The sequence below is a fragment of the Schistocerca americana genome, chromosome 11, assembly GCF_021461395.2.
Source record: "Schistocerca americana isolate TAMUIC-IGC-003095 chromosome 11, iqSchAmer2.1, whole genome shotgun sequence".
NCBI lineage: Eukaryota > Metazoa > Arthropoda > Insecta > Orthoptera > Acrididae > Schistocerca > Schistocerca americana.
Window position 1 is genome coordinate 199,809,094 of NC_060129.1, and position 26,306 is coordinate 199,835,399.

At 41.1% G+C, this 26,306-nt stretch overlaps 1 protein-coding gene and 1 pseudogene across 1 annotated transcript in view; one reads left to right on the forward strand and one right to left on the reverse strand.

Moving 5' to 3' along the window:
* The window catches only part of LOC124553556, a 439,905-nt gene that overhangs the window by 333,655 nt on the left and 79,944 nt on the right, over nt 1-26,306 (forward strand). The window contains exons 43-44 of the mRNA XM_047127403.1: nt 10,718-11,066; nt 21,201-21,378. Of these exons, the coding sequence (XP_046983359.1) occupies nt 10,718-11,066; nt 21,201-21,378 (527 nt within the window). The remainder of the gene's footprint in view (nt 1-10,717; nt 11,067-21,200; nt 21,379-26,306) is intronic.
* Nucleotides 4,382-4,499, reverse strand: LOC124554330 (annotated as a pseudogene).

The window sequence follows — 26,306 nt, forward strand, 5'->3', positions numbered from 1 at the left end:
TCACCTCAGCTACTGCAGTTGCTCTTTGTATAGCTCCCAACAGTTCCCAAGACATGTTACACATTTATTTGAATTTACAATCAAAATTTCAAGTCTTTCACAAAACTGATTATAGACTTTGTTCTCACAAATCATCATAGTGGTTGTGGAACAGTTAGCATCTCGGGATATCACAATTCTCATATCAAAATTATGTGAAATGTGCATCCATAAAAATGTCTTAATTATTTGTATTAATAATTTTACAAATATGCAGTAGATTTAATTCCTAAAATAAATCCTTTGGTTTACAATTGACTGTTTCATACTGACTATCAGTTTTGTACTTATGAATTCCACAAATGATAAATTGGGATTTTGCTTACATTGTTTTTGAGATATTTTTAGTTTGTAGTTCAGTATCTTAATAAATTATTATAATTCATTTTAAGTTGACTTATTTTCAACAGTACAGTAATCCAGTAACTTTACAGTAAAAGCTCACGTATTTATGTAACTTCGTGTAAACTACACGAGGTAGTACACATTCGTCAGTACGGTCGAAATTGTAGTATCCGTTAAATATTGTCATATCTGTTATATTACACTTCGCGAGTGTCAAGTGGAGTGAGTACTAATGACCTACCGGTAAGTCCTTACCAACTATTACTGCTGGCTGTGATGTCACTTTTGACGACTGTAGTACCGTTTATAGAGATGAGTTATCACCACAGTTGATGGGCCCACTTCAACTCTACTGATTGGCTGTCATTTTAAGGCTGTAGCTCCACAGTGGTATGTTTCTGATTTACTGTTATCAGGAAATTTTTGCTCAAATCGTCATCCCCGACTCTGCTGTGACCTTATTATATACACTGACAGAGAAGGAATCTGGTATACTGCGAAAACCTTCACCAAATACTGTCGAGCTGATACTCCAGTATATCTATGCCTGTGCTGTCCGTTCATTAAATTTTCGTCTGTTTGCTTGCTTTCCTACAGATGAAGTCTAGTGTAAATAGTTGGTGGCTGTAGGGTGTGTGTAACGTTATTGGAAGCAGGGTTGAGGTACTGAGTTGCCATTCATTGTTTATCATCACTGATGTCGCACCACGGGCAGCAGTGACTTGCACTATGTAAGCAAACGTTAACTGGAGCATTTAGTGCCACTTTGTAGCGTGCTGTGACGAGTCTTGTTTCTGTGTGTGGTGGTCAGATGGACACCAGTCTGTCTGTAGGTGACACAGTGAAGGGTCGTGGGAAGAGGCGATTCACGAGACCCGTACCTCGCCAACTTGTGGAATCGGGTGTGGGCAGTTTTGTATATTATAAGAGGACAGATTTGTTTATTGTAATGAAGAGGCTGATGCTTCCCATTGTATGGCAAGAATCCCAAGCGCTGTTGTCATACTCTTTGTGACCAGGGTAGCAAATGCCAGTATAATGCAAGACCTCACACTGCACCTCGAATGCCTCGAGGAATATACGGATTTTGGACTCGTTTGCCCAGTCCTCTCATTTTTCACTCGTACGGATTGCCTAGGTGCTTATCACACCTCATATTGGTGTTGATGAAGAACATCAGTTCCTAATGGAATGGAAATTTAATCATTTAACACTAATTACATGATGAACATCTCCAAAAAGTTTGACATATTGGAGTATTGCTTTGTGGTGTAACATACTCCATTGTCCCTATTGAATCTCTACTTCCATACAGTATTTTCATTCATCTACTTTTTTTATTTTACTTGTTGTTAGATCAAAGAGTTGCAGCAAGCAGGATTCAGTATGTCATCGTCAATGAAGAGAAATTTCAGACATTAAAGCATACCTCGAGGGAATTTTACGGGACCGTTGCTCTACATAATATATATGTGTCACCTAAAGCTTAACATTGTAAGTTCAACAACACTTTTTGCCAGTGGTTTTATTCAATACGGTAGTTGAAACACTAAAAAAATTGAAGCGAAATGCAGGAAGCCCTGCAGAGAACCTTTGCTTGGTAAAGGAATTGCCAATTGATGCTCAACATAAATAAATGTAACTCATTGTGCATAAATAGATGGAAAGAATCATTTTTGAATGATTATGAGAGTGCCAATCAATCATTTGGAAGCAGTTACTTCCATCAATTAATTTGCGTATGGACTAGAAGCAATTGAACTGTCGCTCGGGCCTTGGAGACCGTACACGTTCTGTACATTCATCTTCCAGTGCTCTCTATCCCTGGTTTTTGTTGTCCATTCTCGGGCCCACTGCCCTGCGTCCTTGTCGATGTCGTCCTTCCGTCTCGTCCGTGGCCTTCCTCACTTCTTTCCGCCCCCTATGGATCCAGAGAATGCTACTTTAGGTAGTCGTTCCTCCTCCGTCTGAATTAGATGTTTGGCCCACATCTGTCTCCTCCTCTTCATCCTTTGAGTAATATCAGCCTGTTGATACAGCTCCTTCAGTTCCTGGGTTTTAAGTAATCTTCACTCCTGCGATTCTGGGTCTCTCTTGGGTCCAAAAATTTTCCTTAATATTTTTCTTTCAAAAACTAATAATTTTTGTTCATCTGCTTTTCTAAATGTGAAGCTTTCTGACCCATATAGAGCTACTGGCAGAATTACACTCTGATATAGCCTAAGTTTGAAGCTTTTGGAAACAGCTCTACCGCATAACACATCCCGTAGGCCAAAATAAGCTTCATTCGATGCTGTTATCCTCGCTTTAATTTCAATTTCCATTTTATTCTGTTCATTGATGACGCTTCCCAAATATTTGAGTGTAACTACTCTTTTAAAAGTGAGATCATCGACTGTCAGTGGACTGCCATCATTGGGTGCCTTGCTCACTACTATGTACTTTTTTTTATTCTCATTAATTTCTAATCCCGCTTCTCTTGCAGTGTTTCTGTAGGAACTTGACACAAGTTGTAGTTCTTCTTTGTTTCCACTTATTAGGACAATATCGTCTGCATAAGCTAGACGATGTATTTTATTCCTACCCGTCTTTACTCCAACTGGGTTTACTTTTTGGTGTTCTGTATCTATCTGTTCTAAAACCAGATTGAAAAGTATTGGAGTTACAGCATCTCCTTGTCTGAGGGTTGTTCTGACTTCAAACTCCTTTGACACTCCTGTGTTTGTCTTTACTCCACAGTAGGTTTCCTCCAAGCACATCTTTCATCTACATACATACTCCGCAATCCACCATACGGTGCATGGCGGAGGGTACCTCCTACCACAACTAGCATCTTCTCTCCCTGTTCCACTCCCAAACAGTACAAGGGTAAAATGACTGCCTATATGCCTCTGTACGAGCCCTAATCTCTCTTATCTTTGTGGTCTTTTCACGAAATGTAAGTTGGCGGCAGTAAAATTGTACTGCAGTCAGCCTCAAATGCTGGTTCTCTAAATTTCCTCAGTAGCGATTCACGAAAAGAACGCCTCCTTTCCTCTAGAGACTCCCACCCGAGTTCCTGAAGCATTTCCGTAACAATCGCGTGATGATCAAACCTACCAGTAACAAATCTAGCAGCCCGCCTCTGAATTGCTTCTATGTCATCCCTCAATCCGACCTGATAGGGATCCCAAACGCTCGAGCAGTACTCGAGAATAGGTTGTATTAGTGTTTTTTAAACTGTCTCCTTTACAGATGAACTACATCTTCCCAAAATTCTACCAATGAACCGAAGACGACTATCCGCCTTCCCCACAACTACCATTACATGCCTGTCCCACTTCATATCGCTCTGCAATGTTAAGCCCAAATATTTAATCGACGTTACTGTGTCGAGCGCTACACTACTAATGGAGTATTCAAACATTATGGGATTCTTTACTAGGCATATTAACTTTCCAGGAAATTGAAAATCTTTGAGAACCCCAGTTATTGTGCTCTTGTGTATGCTGTCGTAAGCTTTTTTGAAGTCTACAAATACCGTGTCGATGTCAATCTTATGTTCCCGTGCTTTCTCAGTTATCCGTTGGAGTATAAAGAGGTGGTCACTAGTTGACCTGTCTCTCCTAAAACCACACTGATAGGCACCTGTAATTCCTTCAGCTAGTGGTATCCAATCAAAAAGACCATTCTTTTTTAAAACGGGGGCAGATTATGGCCGTTTTCCAGTCGTCAGGCATTCTCTCACACTTTCCTTATCAATTTCGCAATTCTTTGTATCGATTCTGGCCCTCCATTCTTTACTAGTGGAATGCACTCACTCCGTCTTCAGGCTACGAGTGGCCTACCGGGACCATCCGACCGTCGTGTCATCCTCATAGGAGGATGCATATAGGAGGGGCATGGGGTCAGCATACTGCTCTCCCGGTCATTATGACAGTATTCTTGACCGAAGCTGCTACTATTCGGTCGAGTAGCTCCTCAATTGGCATCACGAGGCTGAATGCACCCCGAAAAATGGCAACAGCGCATGGCGGCCTGGATGGTTACCCATCCAAGTGGCGACCACGCCCAACAGCGCTTAACTTCGGTGATCTCACGGGAACCGGTGTATCCACTGTGGCAAGGCTGTTGCCACTAGTGGTATGACTACATTAAAATAATTGCCAGTTAGCCAAATGCCAGACTGAGATTTATTGTAAGGATCCTCAAGAAGTGCAATCCACCCACGAGGAGGCAGCTTAAAAAACCCTCACCTGAGCAATACTCGAATATTCCTCATTTGCCTGTCAACCTTACCTGATAGCATTGATAGAGGAAATAGAGAAGATCCAAAGAAAAGCAGCAAGTTTAGCCCAGGTTCATTTAACAGGCGAGGACGTATCAGGGAAATGCTCGCCGACTCCAGCGGGGGACACTGCGAGAGAAGTGTTCTGAATCACACTGTGGTTTCCTTCTAAATATCCGACAGCAAATATTCCTACAAGAGTAATTTTTCCTGCGTATATCACGCAAAAAGATCACGAAGGTGGAAGTAGTTAGTTTCGAGCCCACAGAGAGGCTCACCGACAATCGTTCTTCCCGCAGACAATTGACAACTGGAACGGAAAAATGGAAATTGTCAGTAGTGATAGTAGTACCCTCTGCCAGAGGGTGGTTTCAGAGTAGAGACGTAAATGTAGATTGCAGTGAGCATTTATACTGTGAGGTTGACTGCAGGCAGTTCACTAATATTCTGATGAACTGAACAATCAGATAAGCTCATTGTAGAAGTTGTTAATTGTTCTCTGCTCATTGTGGAACCGTTTATGTGGTGTAGAACTGGTGGCTGGCACTCATCTGATCCTCCATTGCTGACTGAAGTTGTGCCAGTGAAGTGGTGTCTGTGTGTCAATTGGGTGTACAGAATCAGTGCAGTGAGATGTCGACACGGATACATGGCAGAATAGTGGAAAGGAGCCGTCATCTCTCGGATGTGACCGTGACCGGACCGTGAATGAAGTTACCAATTTCGTTGATCTTCCAAAAGACTGTGTACAGTGTTTGCAACTAATAGTGCACCACTGACAGCCTTGGCAAAAGATCCTAACTGCGGGGATGGGACACGTGTATCACACCTTGCCCGTGACAGCCGGTTGCAAACCTGACAGGAGTTGGCCCTGTCGATGATTGCAGGTCCACCTCCACAAGTTTACGACCGAATATTACTGAGGGAACCGTGTGCAGTGGACAGTGTCATCCACTATGTTGCAGTTATACCTCTTTTTAAATGATGTGTGATCCATCAAATACTCCAACAGCCCCAATGAGATGTCCAGCCCACAGTGTGTGGAGTGCTGAAGTTCAAAATGGAGTTGGTTCTATGACGTTTCGGGGGTGATTTTCGTAACACAATGTCAGCCCACTTATTTAGATTACTGTGGACCTGAACAACATATTGAATTGGTTACTTGCTTCATACATTGTTTGAATAGTTCGCTCTGTCGATCATTTAAGAGTTATGGAAATTTGGACATTAGTATGGGAAATAAATCTGCAACGGCAGGTCTCGTGTTGTGCCTGGATAGTTCAATTGACAATGCCGTTAGTGCACAAAAGGTGAAGGTTTCAACTTTGAGTCCCAGTTTGGCACACACTTTTGATCTACAGAGTGAAATCGTAATGAACAAGTTCACAATAATTATGCTGTGGACCCTTCTCTTCCAAGATGACAGCAGCCGTGTCCACAGGGCGTTCTTGCCGAGTCGAACATTGTGCACACTATCACGCCCTGACTGGCCTTCCAAATCGCCTGATCCTTATCCCGTATGAACTACTTGAGCATTTTCAGAACAGAGGGTGATATGTCGCTATCAACGTGCCCACAGTTTGTTAAATCTAAGGGATCTTAATCGTCAGTGAATCAATTCAGGTGGATACAGAATACCTGAAGCAGCTTGTGGCCTCTCCCCTTCACCAAATTGAGTCTATTATCAATGCTAGAAGTGATGTTACATTGTATTAGTGTTATGTTTTCTGGAACAGATTAATTTTTTGTCTTATTTGGGTATTTCATTTATTTATTTATTTATTTATTTATTTATTAAGTTTTCAACTTTGTCACTGATGATGTACGTTTGCAGACACCAATTGCCAATGTCATTTGATGTATAATCTTGTAGGTTGTTACGCCACATCATGTTGCTCTTCAGTTCCTTCTTACAGTATTGAAATTTTGACGACTGTGCTGGGATGTCCTCCGAGATCTTCTGATTGTCCCAGTTAGCTGGACACTGTCAAAAAACAATGTCGCATTCACTTGTAAAGGGGGATTTTCCTGCACTTATTCAGAAGGTCAGTGCTTATAATGGTATACAGGCAAAATTTTTCTGTTAATGCAAAAACAAGTTTTTCAAATGGAAATCGGAAGCACCGGATCATCTCCACACTGCACGTGTCCGTGAAGTGAGGTGTGTATGCGGTAGAGTGTATATAGCCGAAACAGAAAAGGCAGTGAGAACAGATCAGAGAGAACACCAGACGTGACGTAATACAAAGTCTGAAATCTGCGTCAGCAGAACTGGGGCCAGGGTACAGATATCGACAACGTACAGGTTCTAGCCGAGAAATGAGACATTTATAGAAAGAAAGACCAAGAAGTGAATGAAATACAGGGTGGTCCATTGATCGTGACCGAGCCAAATATCTCACGAAATAAGCGTCAAACGAAAACACTACAAGGAATGAAACTTGTCTAGCTTGAAGGGGGAAACCAGATGGCGCTATGGTTGGCCAGCAAGATGGCGCTGCCACAGGTCAAACGGATATCAACTGCATTTTTTAAAATAGGAACTCTCATTTTTTATTACAAATTCGTGTAGTACGTAAAGAAATATGAATGTTTTAGTTGGACCACTTTTTTTGCTTTGTGATAGATGGCGCTGTAATAGTCACAAACATATGGCTGACAATTTTAGACCAACAGTTGGTAACAGGTAGGTTTTTTAAACTAAAATACAGAATGTAGATATGTTTGAACATTTTATTTCGATTGTTCCAATGTGATACATGTACTGTTGTGAACTTATCATTTCTGAGAACACATGCTGTTACAGTGTGATTACCTGTAAATACCACATTAACACAATAAATGCTCCAAATGATGTCCGTCAACCTCAATGCATTTGGCAATACGCGTAACGACATTCCTGTCAACAGCGAGTAGTTCGCCTTCCGTAATGTTCGCACATGCATTGACAATGCGCTGACGCATGTTGTCAGGCGTTGTCGGTGGATCACAATAGCAAATATCCTTCAACTTTCCTCACAGAAAGAAAACTGGGGACGTCAGATCCGGTGAACGTGCGGGCCACGGTATGGTGCTTCGACGACCAATCCACCTGTCATGAAATATGCTATTCAGTATCACTTCAACTACAAGCGAGCTATGTGCCGGACATCCATCATGTTCGAAGTACATCACCATTCTGTCATGCAGTGAAACATCTTGTAGTAACATCTGGTAGATCATTACGTAGCAAATCAGCATACATTGCACCATTTAGATTGCCATCGATAAAATGGGGGGCCAATTATCCTTCCTCACATAATGTCGCACCATACATTAACCCGCCAAGGTTGCTGATGTTCCACTTGTCGCAGCCATCGTGGATTTTCCATTGCCCAATAGTGCATATTATGATGGTTTACATTACCGCTGTTGGTGAACGACGCTTCATCGCTAAATAGAAAGCGTGCAAAAAATCTGTCATCATCCCGTAATTTCTCTTGTGTCCAGTGGCAGAACTGTACACGACATTCAAAGTCGTCGCCATGCAATTCCTGGTGCATAGAAATATCGTACGGGTGCAGTCTATGTTGATGTAACATTCTCAACACCGACGTTTTTGAGATTCCCGATTCTCGCGCAATTTGTCTGCTACTGATGTGCGGATTAGCCGCGACAGCAGCTGAAACACCTACTTGGGCATCATTATTTGTTGCAGGTCGTGGTTGACGTTTCACATATGGCTGAACACTTCCTGTTTCCTTAAATAACGTAACTATCCGGCGAACGGTCCGGACACTATGATGATGTCGTCCAGGATACCGAGCAGCATACATAGCACACGCCCGTTGGGCATTTTGATCACAATAGCCATACATCAACACGATATCAACCTTTTCCGCAATTGGTCAACTGTCTATTTTAACATGGGTAATGTATCACGAAGCAAATACCGTCCGCACTGGCGGAATGTTACGTGAAACCACGTACTTATACGTTTGTGACTATTACAACGTCATCTATCACAAAGCAAAAAAAAGTGGTCCAACTAAAACATTCATATTTCTTTACGTACTACACGAATATGTAATAAAAAATGGGGGTTCCTATTTTAAAAAACGCAGTTGATATCCGTTTGACCTATGGCACCGCCATCTAACGAGCCAACCATAGTGCCATCTGGTTTCCCCCTTCAAGCTAGACGAGTTTCGTTCTTTGTAGTTTCTTCGTTTGATGCTTATTTCGTGAGATATTTGGCATGGTCATGATCAATCTACCACCCTGTATATAAGAATGGAAGTGATTTCAATAGGAATGATGGCTATAGGCCTTCAGCTTTCAGACAGAAGAACTCTTTTTTTTGAAGTGACACTAGTCTCTGACAGTGTTCAGCCAGCTGAGTACAGGGGAGGTGCCTTATTAAATCCCAGCAGAGAGGTCGAAATGTCGCTAGTCATAACCCCAAATGAGACCAGAGTGGCGAAAGGTGAGTGAGCATCGGCGAAAGATAATTCTCTGTGCTGTAAACAGTACAAGTGAAGTATATTCAGTCATGTTTGGTTCACATTCGCCAGTGTTCATTTCTGTTCTGCAGATTGTTGTTGCTGATAATGAGAGTGTAAATGCAAGCCTTTCTTCAGGTTGTGCTTGTCAGTGATAATTAGTTTTCTCCTTTTAAATTTGCTCCTCAGTTGTAATGTGCAGCACGTGAAAAGCACTGACTGGCATATGTGGGAAATTTTGAAATAATGCTAAGGAAATCAGAAGCTGCAATTCGGTACCAAGTGTTGCGTACCAGTTCGTACACATAAATTCTACTTTTCCTAAGCTCTTTTGCTTACATTGTCAAAAACATTGCATTCACTATGCAAAATAATCCTCTCCGGATATCAAAGTTCGGTTCATGTCACAAACTGTATAGTACTGTAGCCTGTGTGCCAGTTGTAAACACCAAATAAACATTAATGCAGAGTTCGTAGGCTGTGCCGGTTATCTCGTGTTCTCTCCCATTTCTTCTAGTGTGAAAGCTCGTTCAGAGATACGAGCAAATGGAAGTCGATACTGACGGATCGTCTGTGAATGCTTATTTCCTTTCGTACACCTCTATTAGGTCCAGTGTAAACGAGGCTTAAGAAAAATATGAAGAGGAACATACTGCAAACTAACAACCTGTACAGGTGGGAGTGCAGGCATTCGCAGAAAATACGATTGACGAAACAGTCTTTGGTCCCGGCAGTGTTTGTCACAACAATCCAATGAGTTCCCTGTTCGTCACCTTTAGGTGAAGTGTCAGATTCGTGTCCAGTGCATTCGTTTACAGCTGCTACACTGCAGACTCCTGAACGGGTGGGCCAGTCACTTGCAGGCCTCCGCTGCTTTCACACGCGACTGTTCCCGGCTCATTTGTTCTGACATCACATACTACGATGAGCTCAGTTGGAAAAAAAGCTACTGTGCCAGTGGACGAGATCGTCACGTGCTCGTGTTTCCGCTGCTTCTCTGGTGACTGAATCCCAGAACAGTGTCGATGTGGTACAACACCTTTGACTGTTCGAGTCTGTAGTGGCAGATCTACGTGTTCATTTTCAAACAAAGATGCTGTAACACGCTTGTGACCGTAAAAGAGGCAGTGGAAATAGTATATAGTCCGTGGTGGTGGTTTCCAACGGAGGTGTGCACAGGATACGGTGTCGGCAAAAATATGTCGAGGACGCTCCGACGATAGTGCGGCAGAGGCAGTGAGCGGAATAGTCGGGTGGCACTGGATCGGTGATCAGATTTCTTATGCCCTCTGGAGGCCATTAGAGCATGAGTTGCAAAATTTGTTACAGAGGCACACAATTGGCCCTCCCGTAGCGCCCCCGACAGAGGAGGCAGTGGTTATAAAGGAATGAACTGGGTGTGGACCCAATACTTTGCCAGGAGACGGTGAGTCGGTAACTCGTCGAAACGTTTCACGCCGCCGTTCGGCTGATAACCCTTGAAGATTTAATCGACCTTAGAGATTTCACGTTCAATATAGGTGATCGTATTCGTGTGTGTCGGACGATCTGTCTCCCAAACGATTACTGTGTACGCCGGTTGCAGACCCGCAGTACGAGGAAATGTTGGAGAAAGGCAAATTCCGCCGACGGGGCAAGAAGCGGCCGTTCCGCAAGGGCCCGGGAGTCTCGGTAGCCGCTCACCGAGTGCCCACGCGCCACAGCCAGCGCCTACACGGCAGCCGCCAGCCGCACCGGCAGGAACTCCGCCCCGGCCTCGCGGGACACCCGCAGTTGCCGGATACCGCCGTTGGGTCACTGGTCGGGCTCTCAGAGCTCCGGGCCGCTGCCGACACCCCCGCTGCAGGTGGAAAAGGCGGCGACGGGAGTGGTGCTGTCGTAGGCAGCGCTATACCACTCCCCGCCTATCTGCACTGCGACAGGTACCAGAACGAGTAAGTACTCTGCGATGTGATTGTGTTCTTAGAAACCTCAGATGTCACCTCACCTTTTTATTAATCTAAGATTCATTAAAATTCTTTATTTACAGTCAGTCTAAAACGTTTCAACACTAGATTAATAAAAAAATAAGCGAAAATTTTTGATGGTGGTTTCAAATGCTCGAGGTGTTTAATATGTTATCACCCCCACCACACTTGAATACAGTGCACATGAGAAACTAACAGAAATATCCTCCTTCAGGATGTCGATCGACTTGCACTTCATATTGGCTCGTAATGTCAGCCGTGTCATCAGAGTGTCGACTCTCGAAGTGAATTTCTGCACTTTGTCGTTTTGTGGTAAATTCGTCTGATAACACCAGTTTCGTAACGTGTGATGTTCTTTCCAGAAAAAAATTGTCTACATCTCACATTCCAGAGAAGTTGTGGCAGCTGTGCACGTTTTTTCGTTTGTGTGCGGGGCTAAGTGTGTGTCCACTTTCGTCTTCCTCAAAACCTTCTGGAGACTCGTGTGATTTGTTTCAAGTGGACACTGGAACACGACAGCTGTGTCTCCGTCACTTAACACTGCGTGCTCACAACTGACTGGTGAAATGCACGTCTGTTGTTTACAGTTGTTAATTCTATTAGCCACTGTAGTTACTGTGTCGTCATCACTTATATGCCAGGAATCAAAGCAGTCTCACAATTTTTCGATCGACAGTGTACGTTTGCTCCCAGTGTGTCTCAATATGGCTGGATAGTTTGAAGCTTTCTGAACTCCTCTTAAAGGCAGGCGACATTATGAATTGAGACGGAAAGGACTTAAAGACATTAGCTGCCGGTGGGCATCGATTTAAATCGACGGGGAAAGTTGAAAATCTGTGCCGGACCGGGTCTCCCACTTACCGGGCAGATTCTCTGACAACCTTACCGTCCGGACGCAGTGGTCACCGCAGCTGCACGGACTGCTCCAGCGTGCTTCGTCACTCACTACTGCCGTAGTGCCTTTTGCCCGTTCTCCTCATTACTTGTGGCGTTTTGCCAATTCCCGTAAGGGGTCGAGTGTGGTGTGCGTACTCACTGAAGTGATCGACTGGTCCTCCTCGCCGTAATTGTACGGGGTTATTCTAAATGGTGGATCCATTTTCAAAACTTTGTATTTATTCAAATACAGATTGAAAATGAGCAGGCTTTACACCAATGAAAAGAGGGTGTAAAGCTTGTTCATTTTGGGTTTGTACTTGAATAAATACAAAGTTTTGAAAATGGGTCCATCGTTTAGAATAACCCTGTATATGTGGTATCTGTTCTACCTGCAGCATCAACATTGTGTCTGTCGTTTCTGCAGAATCAAAGTGGTATTTGTTCTTTCGGACATGTCCAAAAGATCAGATACGACAAACATATAATTGAGGCAAGGATGGCCAATGGTCTCTTCAGTGCCAATGCACACCGAGCTCGAATTCTTGCAGGAATCACCAAAATGCCGTGAGTAACGAGGTTAATGGGCGAGGGGCATTACATCAGAAATGTGTGGGTAAGCTGAGAATTTGGGTCTGACGGGAGGCGTCCTGGGGCTGTCCGTGCAGCTGTGGTGAACACTGTGTCCGGGCGGTTTAGCGGTCAGCTCGTCTGCCTAATAAGCGGGAGACCTCAGTTCGAATCCTGGTCTGGCACAGATTTTCAACTTGCTCCATTGATATACATCAATGCCCACTGGCAGCCGATGTTTTTAATTCCTTTGTCTTGAAGTAATTAAAAAACAGCCAATGGAAAGCAGTTGATCCTGGGTTCACATTTCTGTGAAATTTATGGTATTGACCAACAGTGCAGTTGTAGTATCTCACCAGAGTGTTTGTACTTAAAAGAGAGTAGGGCACTTGCAGAGCTGTGCAACTTTTCTCCCCAAAAAGGCTTGAAGAGAATTAGAAGTTACTAATATTGGTAAATTTATCTGGACCTTCCACCAAAAGATAGAGAACTCAGTTAAGCATACTGTGGTTGCTATAATATTTCACGTTTTTTGTAAATATTGACTGTAGAATGTTAGAAAGGATAGTAGAAATCTGGAGTAATTTAACTGAAACCTTGTGAAATGCAGGGATGGTAATTCGGAAGAAAGATAAGCAGTAATGAAGATGTCCTGTAGTATTGATATCATCTCGGGTATGTATGTCCACACATCTGCCCCTCCCATGTGTGACCCTGGATTAGTACCAAAACAAGGCAGAGCTGGAAAGCAGTGTGGTATTTAATGACTCAGATTTGTTGTTGTACTTTCAGAGTGTTGGGACAGCAGATGATCATGCATGTATTCCTTAATAAAGCTGGTTGCTGTGAGACATCAGAGCTCGATCTGCTTTTTTTTAAATTACTGAGTAACAGCAACACTTTTTTGCTGATAGATGCAAAGCCTTGAACGTAGTGAAGCTGTGCCTCCACATAAATATATGTTCAAGTATGCTAATGTGTGACAGGACATACTTTTTGTAATACCATGTATTCAGTAGCTATTGGAAATGTTGATTTTGATATGAAGTAAATAGTACAAGGTGGAATTGAATCAGTTATTGTGAGCAGTAAGTAGATAGAGGAACACCTTGCATTAACGATAATGTGAAATTGGGGGTTTTCATTTCTGATGTGTGTAACGGTTTGTTGTCAAACATCCACTACCACCAACCTGTCCACTTGAAAAAAAATTACATTTCCGATATCTCCAAACAAAATTTCATTTTCAACAGTACAAGTGTTTTTTAACATCATGTATCTGATCTAATTCTTCATTTAAAATATTATTTTCTACAGGGCCAAACAGTGTGTCTGATTGTTTGTGCCCTGGTTCTACAGTAAATTTCTTTTTTAGTTCTGTAACCTGGCTACTGAAGTTTGAAATCTCTTTCCTCTCTCTCTCTCTCTCTCTCTCTCTCTCTTTTTACTTCATTGTTCATAATAAAAGATTAATTTTGATTACTTAAATCATTACTAAACACCTTAATTCTTTTTCTAAGGTTTTTAAACTGTTGTTGCATAAAACGTTTTGGTTTTTCAACAAAATATTAAGTCGTACACATTGTTTAGCTACCAATTGCTTTTCCATGATGAGCAGTTTCACCTAATATGTCAACAAAAAAATAATAAAGAGTCATAATTCACACAACCTTACTAATATTTTTCATTGCTGCACAAAGAAAAAATCTGAATGTCACTGTATGTACCTATTTTTGTGTTTATGATACCAGTATTTCACGTACTTAAATTTCCAGTTAATTGTTTCATCACTTTTCTTGTCCGTTTGTGTGTTTCCCCTATGACTGATAATGTTGTTGACACTGTCCATGTCCATAACTTTTAATTTTGCTTGAAATTTTGTCTTTCTGATGTGTAAGTACCTGAAAATTAAAAATTGGTTAGCATGACTGTCCTCACGTTTCCAAACTATCCCAACTCCTCAGTCATGTTAAAATGCAACCACCTTTTGTGGATAGATTTCAGTTACTTAACTTGCTGGTAATGGATGATCTTCATTGGGGTTTGCAGCTCAGATTTGTTGCATTAGCTCTATGTAAAATAACACCTGGGTTCAGTTTCCGTATGTCAGGTGATTGGTTTTTGTCAAGTTAATCAAATAAATAATTTAGCCAAAATAATAACAATTTGTTTAAATAATGTTTATTGCATCACAATTCAGACAAAACTGACATAGGCCCTGTGTATAGAACATGCTCTGTGCATAGAACGGGGCTTAGGACTGACGTGCAATAATTGAAACAATACTAAATCACTATAGTTACTCTTGCTGCTTGGTGTATAGATACCAACAGTTGCGAAGTTACTATATACATTGTTTCAATCAGACTTATTTGAATTTTCTATTAAGATTTCAATGCTTTAATGAAACTGTTGCAGAATTTGGCTTCACAAATCATTATTTTTTTTTTTTGAAACAGTTATCATGCCAAAATATTGAAATTCTCTTATCAAAATTACCAAAAATACACATCTGTAACAACGTTTTAATTATTTCTGTTTATTGCTTTCAAATAACAGTTTTATTCAAGTTCCTAACGTAAACCCTACGTCTTTACAGTTGACTGCATCATACTGACTATCAGTTTTCTACAATATGAATTCCATGAATGATAAATTGGGCTTTTATTTAAATTATTTGCGAGATGTTTTTAGTTTGTAGTTCAATATCTTTATAAAATAGTTAAGGTTCATTTTAATTGATCACAACTAATTTTAAGTTGACCTGTTCTCATTAGTGCAGTAATTGAGCAACATTACAATTCAGGCTCTTGCATTAATGTATCTTCATGTAATGTTTGTTAGGTAGTAGAGTATTCTTTGATTTGCTCGGGATCATAGTTTTTGTTAAATGTTGTCCTATCTGCTACAGTACAAGGTATATACTATATGGTAGGTTGAATTCTCGGTGGTCTTATGCCATAATTCAGAAATGTGTGTCTTGACATAGTAGTTGAGAAACTCCTCTGTAGCACACTAATTATGTTCTCTACAGGAGTTCCTCACGATAATTTACACAATTTGAAATTTTTTTTCTTTTCTTCTTCTTTATCTTCTCTTTCTTCTTCTTCTTCCCCAACATTGTTGAACTACACACGTGCCACTATTTTGATGACAAGTAGCTTTTGGTCAAGTACTCAGTGGAAACTGAAAACAGTGTATATATAGAAAATAAAATCAAGGTCACCACACCATTAATCAGTGTATTACTTCCCACAGTAATGGTTTCATTTAGTATTAGAGTACACAGAGTGACAGATTACAACTTACTGTCAGTGACAAAGAGTACATAAATCACTAAACCAACATAAAATCTCTTCTATATGTTCTCACCGCAGCAGTTTTCCTACGGACTATGAATTTTTCTTGCTTGCCTTGATTTTGTTACATTTTTAGTTAAAGACAGAAGGAATTTTTCTTTACAGACTTAAATATGCTCTAGTAAAACCCTCATGTGAAAAAAATTACCAAAATGAGCTTCTTACATTCAGAAGCATATTACTCCCAGCCTTTGCTAAAAATATCATTAGGAAACTATCAAACAGTAGACTGCTGACCCGTTATTCAGTGCGAAATGTTGTAACTGCTTACCAGTGTCTGTAAAAGATTGTAAACTGAAAAATCAATATAGGAGAGTATCTGTGTGTCCCATGGGTTGTAATTGCAATTTCCTACTGTGATGTGGAACAAGATTATTTTGTGATTATAGTTCTCTTTCTCAGTGAAGAATATGGAAACACACTCTAAATTAGCGTGATTGTTTTAAGCTAGGATTTATTTATTTATTTTTCTCAGATTAAACAAGAGTAGTGTTAAAATTCCCCTGCAGCTACACACATTTGCGTTTCTGGAGCTTGGTTAAGATTAATCTAAGTATGGTCTTTTTGCAAAAGGTTATTGCCAGAGTCTTACTCTAGCCCATCGAAATCCACGTGCGGCCTCCATCTTTTATAGTCACTTTGTTAATGGGAAGTTTAACTGTACTTTTTCATCCTTCAAAACATTTTGTACTTGTAAGTATTCCTCATTACGTTCACTTGATAAAAAATCACAGCCTCTTTTAGCATTTGTGATTGTCTCCTGGTGCAATGCAGTTAAGTAAGACAAAATAGTTATTCAGCAAAATGTGCTAACAAGAAATCAGGCAGAATTGATAACTGCTTATTCTGTACCAAACTCATCGAAGAGCTTGGAATCTGAACTCTGTTCCCTGTATATTACTTCCTTCCTGTCATTTGCAGCTAACAACAGTAAGAATTAATGAAGACATACTGTGATTTATATAACCACAAGAAAAGACACAAATTAATATCCGTATGGACATACTTCCTTGTCCTGGAGAATGGAGTAGTGTTCTGCATTCCGAGGGAAGTATATTTGACAAGATTATAAGAAAATGGAAATTCCTGTGATTTGGAAGGAAAATCTTAAAGAAGCATGCTATTGCTTATATTCTGTTCAAAGTTTTAAAATTATTTTTATCATTGTCACAAGTGACAGTGTTGGATATAGAGACCTGTGCCTTCTGGCTTGCAGATAGCTGTTGTTATATGATAAATATCAGTGAAGTATTGAAGTATTGTGTTCATTAAATTAAGTAAAGGAAATTCTTAGCAAATGTAACAGTATAAATTGTATAAACTTATAAAAAATAGATTGCAGACGTGTGTGCAAGTTGAGTTTGTTTGTGTGTGTGTGTGTGTGTGTATATATATATATATATATAAAAAAAAAACAAAGATGAGGTGACTCACCGAACGAAAGCGCTGGCAGGTCGATAGACACACAAACATACACACAAAATTCAAGCTTTCGCAACAAACTGTTGCCTCATCAGGAAAGAGGGAAGGAGAGGGAAAGACGAAAGGATGTGGGTTTTAAGGGAGAGGGTAAGGAATCATTCCAATCCCGGGAGCGGAAAGACTTACCTTAGGGGGGAAAAAGGACGGGTATACACTCTCTCTCTCGCGCGCGCGCACACACACACATATCCATCCACACACATACAGACACAAGCAGACATATTTAAAGACAAAGAGTTTGGGCAGAGATGTCAGTCGAGGCAGAAGTGCAGAGGCAAAGATGTTGTTGAATGGCAGGTGAGGTATGAGTGGCGGCAACTTGAAATTAGTGGAGATCCAGGCCTGGTGGATAACGGGAAGAGAGGATATATTGAAGAGCAAGTTCCCATCTCCGGAGTTCGGATAGGTTGGTGTTAGTGGGAAGTATCCAGATAACCCGGACGGTGTAACACTGTGCCAAGATGTGCTGGCCGTGCGCCAAGGCATGTTTAGCCACAGGGTGATCCTCATTACCAACAAAAACTGTCTGCCTGTGTCCATTCATGCGAATGGATAGTTTGTTGCTGGCCATTCCCTCATAGAATGCGTCACAGTGTAGGCAGGTCAGTTGGTAGATCACGTGGGTGCTTTCACACGTGGCTCTGCCTTTGATCGTGTACACCTTCCGGGTTACAGGACTGGAGTAGGTGGTGGTGGGAGGGTGCATGGGACAGGTTTTACACCGGGGGTGGTTACAAGGGTAGGAGCCAGAGGGTAGGGAAGGTGGTTTGGGGATTTCATAGGGATGAACTAAGAGGTTACGAAGGTTAGGTGGACGGCGGAAAGACACTCTTGGTGGAGTGGGGAGGATTTCATGAAGGATGGATCTCATTTCAGGGCAGGATTTGAGGAAGTCGTATCCCTGCTGGAGAGCCACATTCAGAATCTGATCCAGTCCCGGAAATTATCCTGTCACAAGTGGGGCACTTTTGTGGTTCTTCTGTGGGAGGTTCTGGGTTTGAGAGGATGAGGAAGTGGCTCTGGTTATTTGCTTCTGTACCAGGTCGGGAGGGTAGTTGTGGGATGCGAAAGCTGTTGTCAGGTTGTTGGTGTAATGCTTCAGGGATTCCGGACTGGAGCAGATTCGTTTGCCACGAAGACCTTCCTTTAACCATTGATGCCACTTCCTTATACACAAATATCCCATATGTCCAGGGCCTCGCTGCGATGAAGCACTTCCTTTTACGCCGATCACCTGCCACCCTACCTAAAACCTCTTTCCTCATTACCTTCGCCAGCTTCATCCTGACCCACAACTTCTTCACTTTTGAAGGCCAGACATACCAACAATTAAAGGGAACAGCCATGGGTACCAGGATGGCCCCCTCATACGCCAACCTATTTATGGGTTGCTTAGAGGAAGCCTTCTTGGTTACCCAGGTCTGCCAACCCGAAGTTTGGTACAGATTTATAGATGACATCTTCATGATCTGGACTCACAGTGAAGAAGAACTCCAGAATTTCCTCTCCAACCTCAACTCCTTTGGTTCCATCAGATTCACCTGGTCGTACTCCAAATCCCATGCCACTTTCCTTGTTGTTGACCTCCACCTGTCCAATGGCCAGCTTCACATGTCCGTCCACATCAAACCCACCAATAAGCAACAGTACCTCCATTACGACAGCTGCCACCCATTCCACATCAAACAGTCCCTTCCCTACAGCCTAGGTCTTCGTGGCAAACGAATCTGCTCCAGTCCGGAATCCCTGAAGCATTACACCAACAACCTGACAACAGCTTTCGCATCCCGCAACTACCCTCCCGACCTGGTACAGAAGCAAATAGCCAGAGCCACTTCCTCATCCTCTCAAACCCAGGACCTCCCACAGAAGAACCACAAAAGTGCCCCACTTGTGACAGGATACTTTCCGGGACTGGATCAGATTCTGAATGTGGCTCTCCAGCAGGGATACGACTTCCTCAAATCCTGCCCTGAAATGAGATCCATCCTTCATGAAATCCTCCCCACTCCACCAAGAGTGTCTTTCCGCCGTCCACCTAACCTTCGTAACCTCTTAGTTCATTCCTATGAAATCCCCAAACCACCTTCCCTACCCTCTGGCTCCTACCCTCGTAACCGCCCCCGGTGCAAAATCTGTCCCATGCACCCTCCCACAACCACCTACTCCAGTCCTGTAACCCGGAAGGTGTACACGATCAAAGGCAGAGCCACGTGTGAAAGCACCCACGTGATCTACCAACTGACCTGCCTACACTGTGACGCATTCTATGAGGGAATGACCAGCAACAAACTGTCCATTCGCATGAATGGGCACAGGCAGACAGTGTTTGTTGGTAATGAGGATCACCCTGTGGCTAAACATGCCTTGGTGCACGGCCAGCACATCTTGGCACAGTGTTACACCGTCCGGGTTATCTGGATACTTCCCACTAACACCAACCTATCCGAACTCCGGAGATGGGAACTTGCTCTTCAGTATATCCTCTCTTCCCGTTACCCACCAGGCCTCAATCTCTGCTAATTTCAAGTTGCCGCCACTCATACCTCACCTGTCATTCAACAACATCTTTGCCTCTGCACTTCTGCCTAGACTGACATCTCTGCCCAAACTCTTTGTCTTTAAATATGTCTGCTTGTGTCTGTATATGTGTGGATGGATATGTGCGTATGTGCGAGTGTATACCCGTCCTTTTTTTTCCCCCTAAGGTAAGTCTTTCCGCTCCCGGGATTGGAATGACTCCTTACCCTCTCCCTTAAAACCCACATCCTTTCGTCTTTCCCTCTCCTTCCCTCTTTCCTGATGAGGCAACAGTTTGTTGCGAAAGCTTGAATTTTGTGTGTATGTTTGTGTTTGTTTGTGTGTCTGTCGACCTGCTAGCACTTTCATTTGGTAAGTCACATCATCTTTGTTTTTAGATATATTTTTCCTACGTGGAAAATATATATATATATATATATATATATATCATGACTCAGCATCTCCATTATATGGTGAGTAGCAGCTTTCCTTCTCTGGTATTGTTACATTCCATCCTGGATTTTCCATTGTATTAATTAATTATGTTTGATAATATGTAGTATAAGTGGGGCTTTCCTTTGAAATAGCAGTGATTTAAAATATTGTTGCTTTAATATTAGCCTGTGTAAGGCAGAAATAACAGTGATGCCTTATTGCCCACTGCACATACATAGAAGTAACAGTAATTTAGTTATAGACAGTTTGTTAATATGGTACACCACAGCATTAGTTGTAAATTTTTTCATCCCTTTGCTAATGAAAAGCTGTACTTGTTAAGAATCCCCAAATAGGTTATTTCATATTGAATTGTAAGGCAACTAATGAATGAATAATATAATTAATTCTTGAACATTCAGTGCTGCCCACAAATATGTATGCAGTACAGGAAACTGTACAATCATTCATCGTTCGATGCAGCTTAATTCTGCTTTGTTTAATAAACAAGAACTTTTGGCTATGAATTTACACATACATTTTTGACTGTTAACGACATTTGAGTACAAGTAGTCTACACAAAAAATTCAGATTTACATTTTAGTGCAACAAATGTCTCCGGTATTGCTGAAAGCTGTTTATAGAAAGAGTGAAATCTTAATTTCCTGTTATCTTATGAAGCTGAAATCAGATCTGGATCAAATTGCTTCAAGTTTATTTTCTTCCCAATGCCTCTTTGCAATAATAGTTATTTTCTGCGTGTAGATACATTTTTGCAGTAAATCAAGAAGTCATTGTCAATATACCTTTGACTTAATTGTTTTGTTTATTTTTTTATTTAATTACACTGATGTTTCAGGTCTACACAAATTTCTGATGGGAATGACAGTACTTCACTCGAAGAAAGTAATCTTCAAAATGGTACCCGTGATGAGATTGTGATGGAGCAAGAGACATCAACACACTTCATCAGTTGTAGTGTTCTAACACAAGACGTTATATCTCAAGAGGATAATTCCTTCTGCAGTTCAGAAAATGTAAGTAACTTTCCTGTCTTCACCTGCAGTTCATGCCGACAGAGCATTTCGTGAAATCACAGCCTTATACCACATATGTTAATTCACATTGATTGTGTGGAGACACCATTACTAGTCAGTAGATACTGTGGCGTAGTTTTCTCACTGATTTTGTGCTGAATAAGCATTTGAGTACGAAAGACGACGACAGGATTCTGACTGCACACTCATTTGCTGACAGTAGGAAGGTATGTAGCTCTGATGACTTGTGCAAAGATGTATTCAGTTCAAAAGACCATTGCCTGCTTCTTTCAATGCAGTCATTGGTAACAATTCATGTGAACATGTCGCTAACATTGAACATACCATATTTACTCGAATCCAAGCCGCACTCGAATCTAAGCTGCACCTGAAAAATGAGACTCAAAATCAAGGAACAAAAAAAAATTCCCTGAATCTAAGCCACACCTGAAATTTGAGACTCAAAATTCAAGGGGAGACAAGTTTTAGGCCGCACCTCCAAATCGAAACAAATAATATGAGAGACAATTGAGGTCGAATGAATGACGATACAGCTGTAGTAGTTTGGTTCGTGTCGTAAGCTTAGCAGTTAAGCTTTACCAGGTAACCATTGCTATGCGTCAGGTGCTCCGTCCGTATTTATATGGATACTTCTTCCTTTTCACGTGCTTTGTCTGGTTTGAATCGATTGCTTATTTTTCTTTTATCTGATAAGAGCCATTCTCTTTGTTATTGGTGTTTATATCACTCTAAGCTGAAAATGCATTACTGTACTGTGTCATGCATTGTTTGTCACATTCTGATAATGAGTGTTAACGACATATCGCCGCTCACGGCATGGCTTGCTTTTGTGCAAGCTACCGCCGCTTACAATAAAAATAAAAAAGAGAGAGAGGAATTGTCTCGTAAGTGAAACAATGGCAAGAAACTGCTATTTGTTGTTACTTACACTGCTGCTTTCTTTGATAATGATCAACGAGAACCAAATAATAGACTGCGTATGATAGAAGATGTTCTGAACTAGAGGGTATCGAAAAATTTTCGCCATTTGAAAATCTTTGCAGACGCCTCTTTAGTACATTGCATTCTGCACAGAAATTAGAGTCATCTTAGATTTAAAAAATCTAGTCAACTGCCGTGCTTCATTTCTGACTGTATCACTATTAGGCATAAGAATAATACCAATACAAACATGACACGATATGTATATTCTTCCGCGTTTGCTGTTGTCTCAATCTAGTTTTGTAGTTTATTATACAGACAGGATTTAAATGAGATAGCAGCAAACACGAAAGAATACATGGCAGAATGTTTATATTCGTATTATTCTTATGGTGAAGAGAATACTGCATGTGATTCTCAATTCATAAAAGTTCCTATTAGCAACCATCTCTTCTCACAGGTAGGAAAAAATTCAGAACGTAGTGTTTCCCATATTGACAAACATCCCAAACAGTCTTGCCAGTCGGATTTTCATAGTACATTGAAATGCTGCTACATTCGAAGATAAACAATACAATTTGTATTTACTTCGTTGGATAATGTATGAAAATGCAGTGGTCGAAACTCGAGGTGCAGAAAAAACCTCGTCTTCCACCTTTTTTTTAAATTTATTTACTGACTCAGAGGTTTTGGCACCAGTATTTATCTTTGTGCCGGTGTAACGCTACATATATTGGACGGCAGAAGTTGGTTGTGGCGGCACCTACCAACATTTTTCAGAACTTCCGCTTACTTTGCACTCGATTCTAAGCCGCAGGCGGTTTTTTGGATTACAAAAACCGGAAAGAAACGTGCGGCTTAGATTTGAGTAAATACGGCCGTAGCAGTAGTACATTGTGGCACAAAATCCCACAGATATTAAATTGGTGGCAAATTATTTGCCAACCCAGTTTCTTTCAAACCCCATAGTGCATTCTGTAATGTAATGGCACAAATGTGACGGTTGTGGCAAATTGTTTTCTTGAGTGGGTAAGTTTGAATTCCAATTGTCAATACATTCTGAAGTGAAGTCTCTCGCATGCATTGTTAGTAGTAAGTTATTTTAAAAGCCCTCTTAATTTTGAGATACACGCACTGGTGCAATCTTAAATGGACCTGTAGCTTTACACAGTGAAATGTATCCATAATAGCTTGGTGTACAATAATTTAATTCCTGTTGTTCATTGTTGTAACATCATAGCAATGTTTCTGATAGTGTGGTTTATTGTGTGTGGTTAATCTACCCTTCAGTGCAACAGAAAATGTATGTATTTTCACTGTGGAACTTTGGTTTTGTAACAAGGCTTTGATTTTGTCAGCTTTGGTTTGCGTGCAGGAATAAGAAAATATTAGAATAATGCTTACCACGAAGCTTGTGTCCACAAATCGGCACGTATTTAGAAAGCACCACTCGAGTGAATTTGAGCTTGCCCTTTTCTCACGTGCTATCCTGTGACCCGTCGATGAAGGGTAACAGACAGATACTGTATTCTTAGATTTCAAGAAAGCAGTTGATAGGTGTCCCATTTCTTCTTCTTCTTCTTCTTCTCCTCATGGCACTACAACTCTTGCCAGTTCTTGCTGTCTTCAACAAGTTACCTCCATTCTGCACCCCCTCCCCCCCCCCCTCTGCCTCCTTTGTATTGGCTATACTAGGTTGACTCATGGTTTTTTACAGTGGAATTTGTCATTGTTATCTTCAGTCGGAAGATAGGTTTGACGCAGCCCTCTGTGCTGATTTATTTTGCTTAAGGCTTTTGGCTTTTCATGTATGCATAACTTCTGCAACCTACATCCACTTAAACCTACATACTGTAGTGAAGCAGTGGTCTCCCACTACAATTTTTATCCTAAACACACACACACACACACACACACACACACACACACACACACACACACAGTCACCAAATTGGTGATTCCTTAATAACTCAGGATGTTTCCTACTAACTTATCCCTCAGTTTTGACAAGTGGCATCTTAATTTTTTTCCTCCCCTATTTCATTCTTCATCAGTTTTCCAGTCTACCCATCTGATCTTTACCATTCTTCTGCAGCACACACTTCAAAAGTTTCTATTCTCTCTTTGTCCATACTATTTGATATCCTTATTTCATGTCCATGGTAGAATATGCTCCAGACAAATACTTCCAGAAAGGACTGCCTAACATGTAAAAATTTCTCAAGAGCAGGTCTCTAGGATGAATGATGTAGGAAGTTAGGGTGAATTTTAACTTACACATTGAAACTAAAAGTTTAGCTTCACGCCAAGTGCGAACAGCTGGTTCACGTGGTTGTCATCTGGGGTCTGCCTTGTGCTGCTCACTCTTTCAACACACCGTATGTGTCGAGATGGTGATAACATGACAAAAATAAAACTTTTCACGTTCTCTTTATATTCGAGGTTGACAAATTTCTCACTATTAGGAATGCTCTCTCGCTATTGCAAGTCTTCCTTTTATTTCCTCTTTATTTTTGACGTTGTAAAGAACTTAAATGACAAAACTTGTCTGCTATTTTCATAACCTAATTTCATAATCAGATTCCCTCAGCATCACTTGACTCAATTCAGCTATCCTCATTACTTGCCCCCTCGTTCCATCCAAATTTAAATTCCACTTGCGTTTCCTTCACTACTTGCTCGATGTACAAATAACTAAGGTCAGAGAATACATTCCCATCTCACTCCTTTCTCGACTGCTGCCTTATTTGTGTCTCCTAGTCTTGGAATTACAATCTGTTTTCTGTACATGTTATGGAAACTATTTCATTTCCTGCAATTTATTCTTTGGTAACTTCAGAGTTGAAAAGAATGTATCACATTAAACATTGTCAAAAGCTTTTTTTGAAACTGCACGTGTTTTGCTTGTGGGCTTACGTATTTTAATTTAGCTTCTAGTATATATCACAGGTCCGCCCTCGTGGTCTCGCGGTAGCGTTCTCGCTTCCCGAGCGCGGGGTCCCGGGTTCGATTCCCGGCGGGGTCAGGGATTTTTCCTGCCTCGAGATGACTGGGTGTTGTTGTGTCGTCTTCATCATCATCATTCATCCCCATTACGGTCGGAGGAAGGCAACGGCAAACCACCTCCATTAGGACCTTTGTGGCGAAATAAATAAAAAACATTTTATATTTTAAATTCCACGTCATTGTTGATTTAATCAGAGTTCTCACCTTAGACGTAGAATTAGTCCTTCTGCCACAATATTAATTCATTAGTCGCCATCGATGTTCTTCTCTTTGTTGACCGTGTGTACCATCATGAGTCGGCATCGGTTCACTTCACGTAGACGGTGGAAACCAAGGAATACTATGCTACGTCACTATAAATAATTTTCGTAACACTTCGATACTTTTCACTATTTTTTTTTTATTCACAACACAATAAGACTTGCTGTGCTCGTCGCACAAACCATAATTACCAACCACATGGCTGCCTTTCCGCACAGTCCAAAATCACGTCCATCCTCCACAAGGCAACAATCGAAAGTGTCCCTTAGCTCCTTGGAGTATCAAACAAAAGAGAATCCAATGTGAACTTTACGAAGATTATAATATACATGCCTCTCAATTTATCTTTGGCGCAGCTTTTAAGATATCGTATGTCTCTGCATAGGAATGTGTCATTACAACTGCCCCCCTACTGTATACTGTCACTAGAAAATTTTATTTGATTGACAGGATACAGTAGTCGACCTTGCAATTGATAGGTTTGGGGGTCTTTTATTTACAAACTTCATTTTTATTGTCTCATTTTCATGGCACTGTGAATTCTTTGGTATTTCTGAGTGTGTGTCAGTTTTTTGGTATACTTATGCTAATATTTACAAACCTTAATCCTAATATACAAAGTTCTGGTTAATACTGAGAAAATGACATCATGTAGTAAAGTTTGTACAATAAAATATACACTGAATACAACGTTACATACAAATGTTTCCTTCCTCATC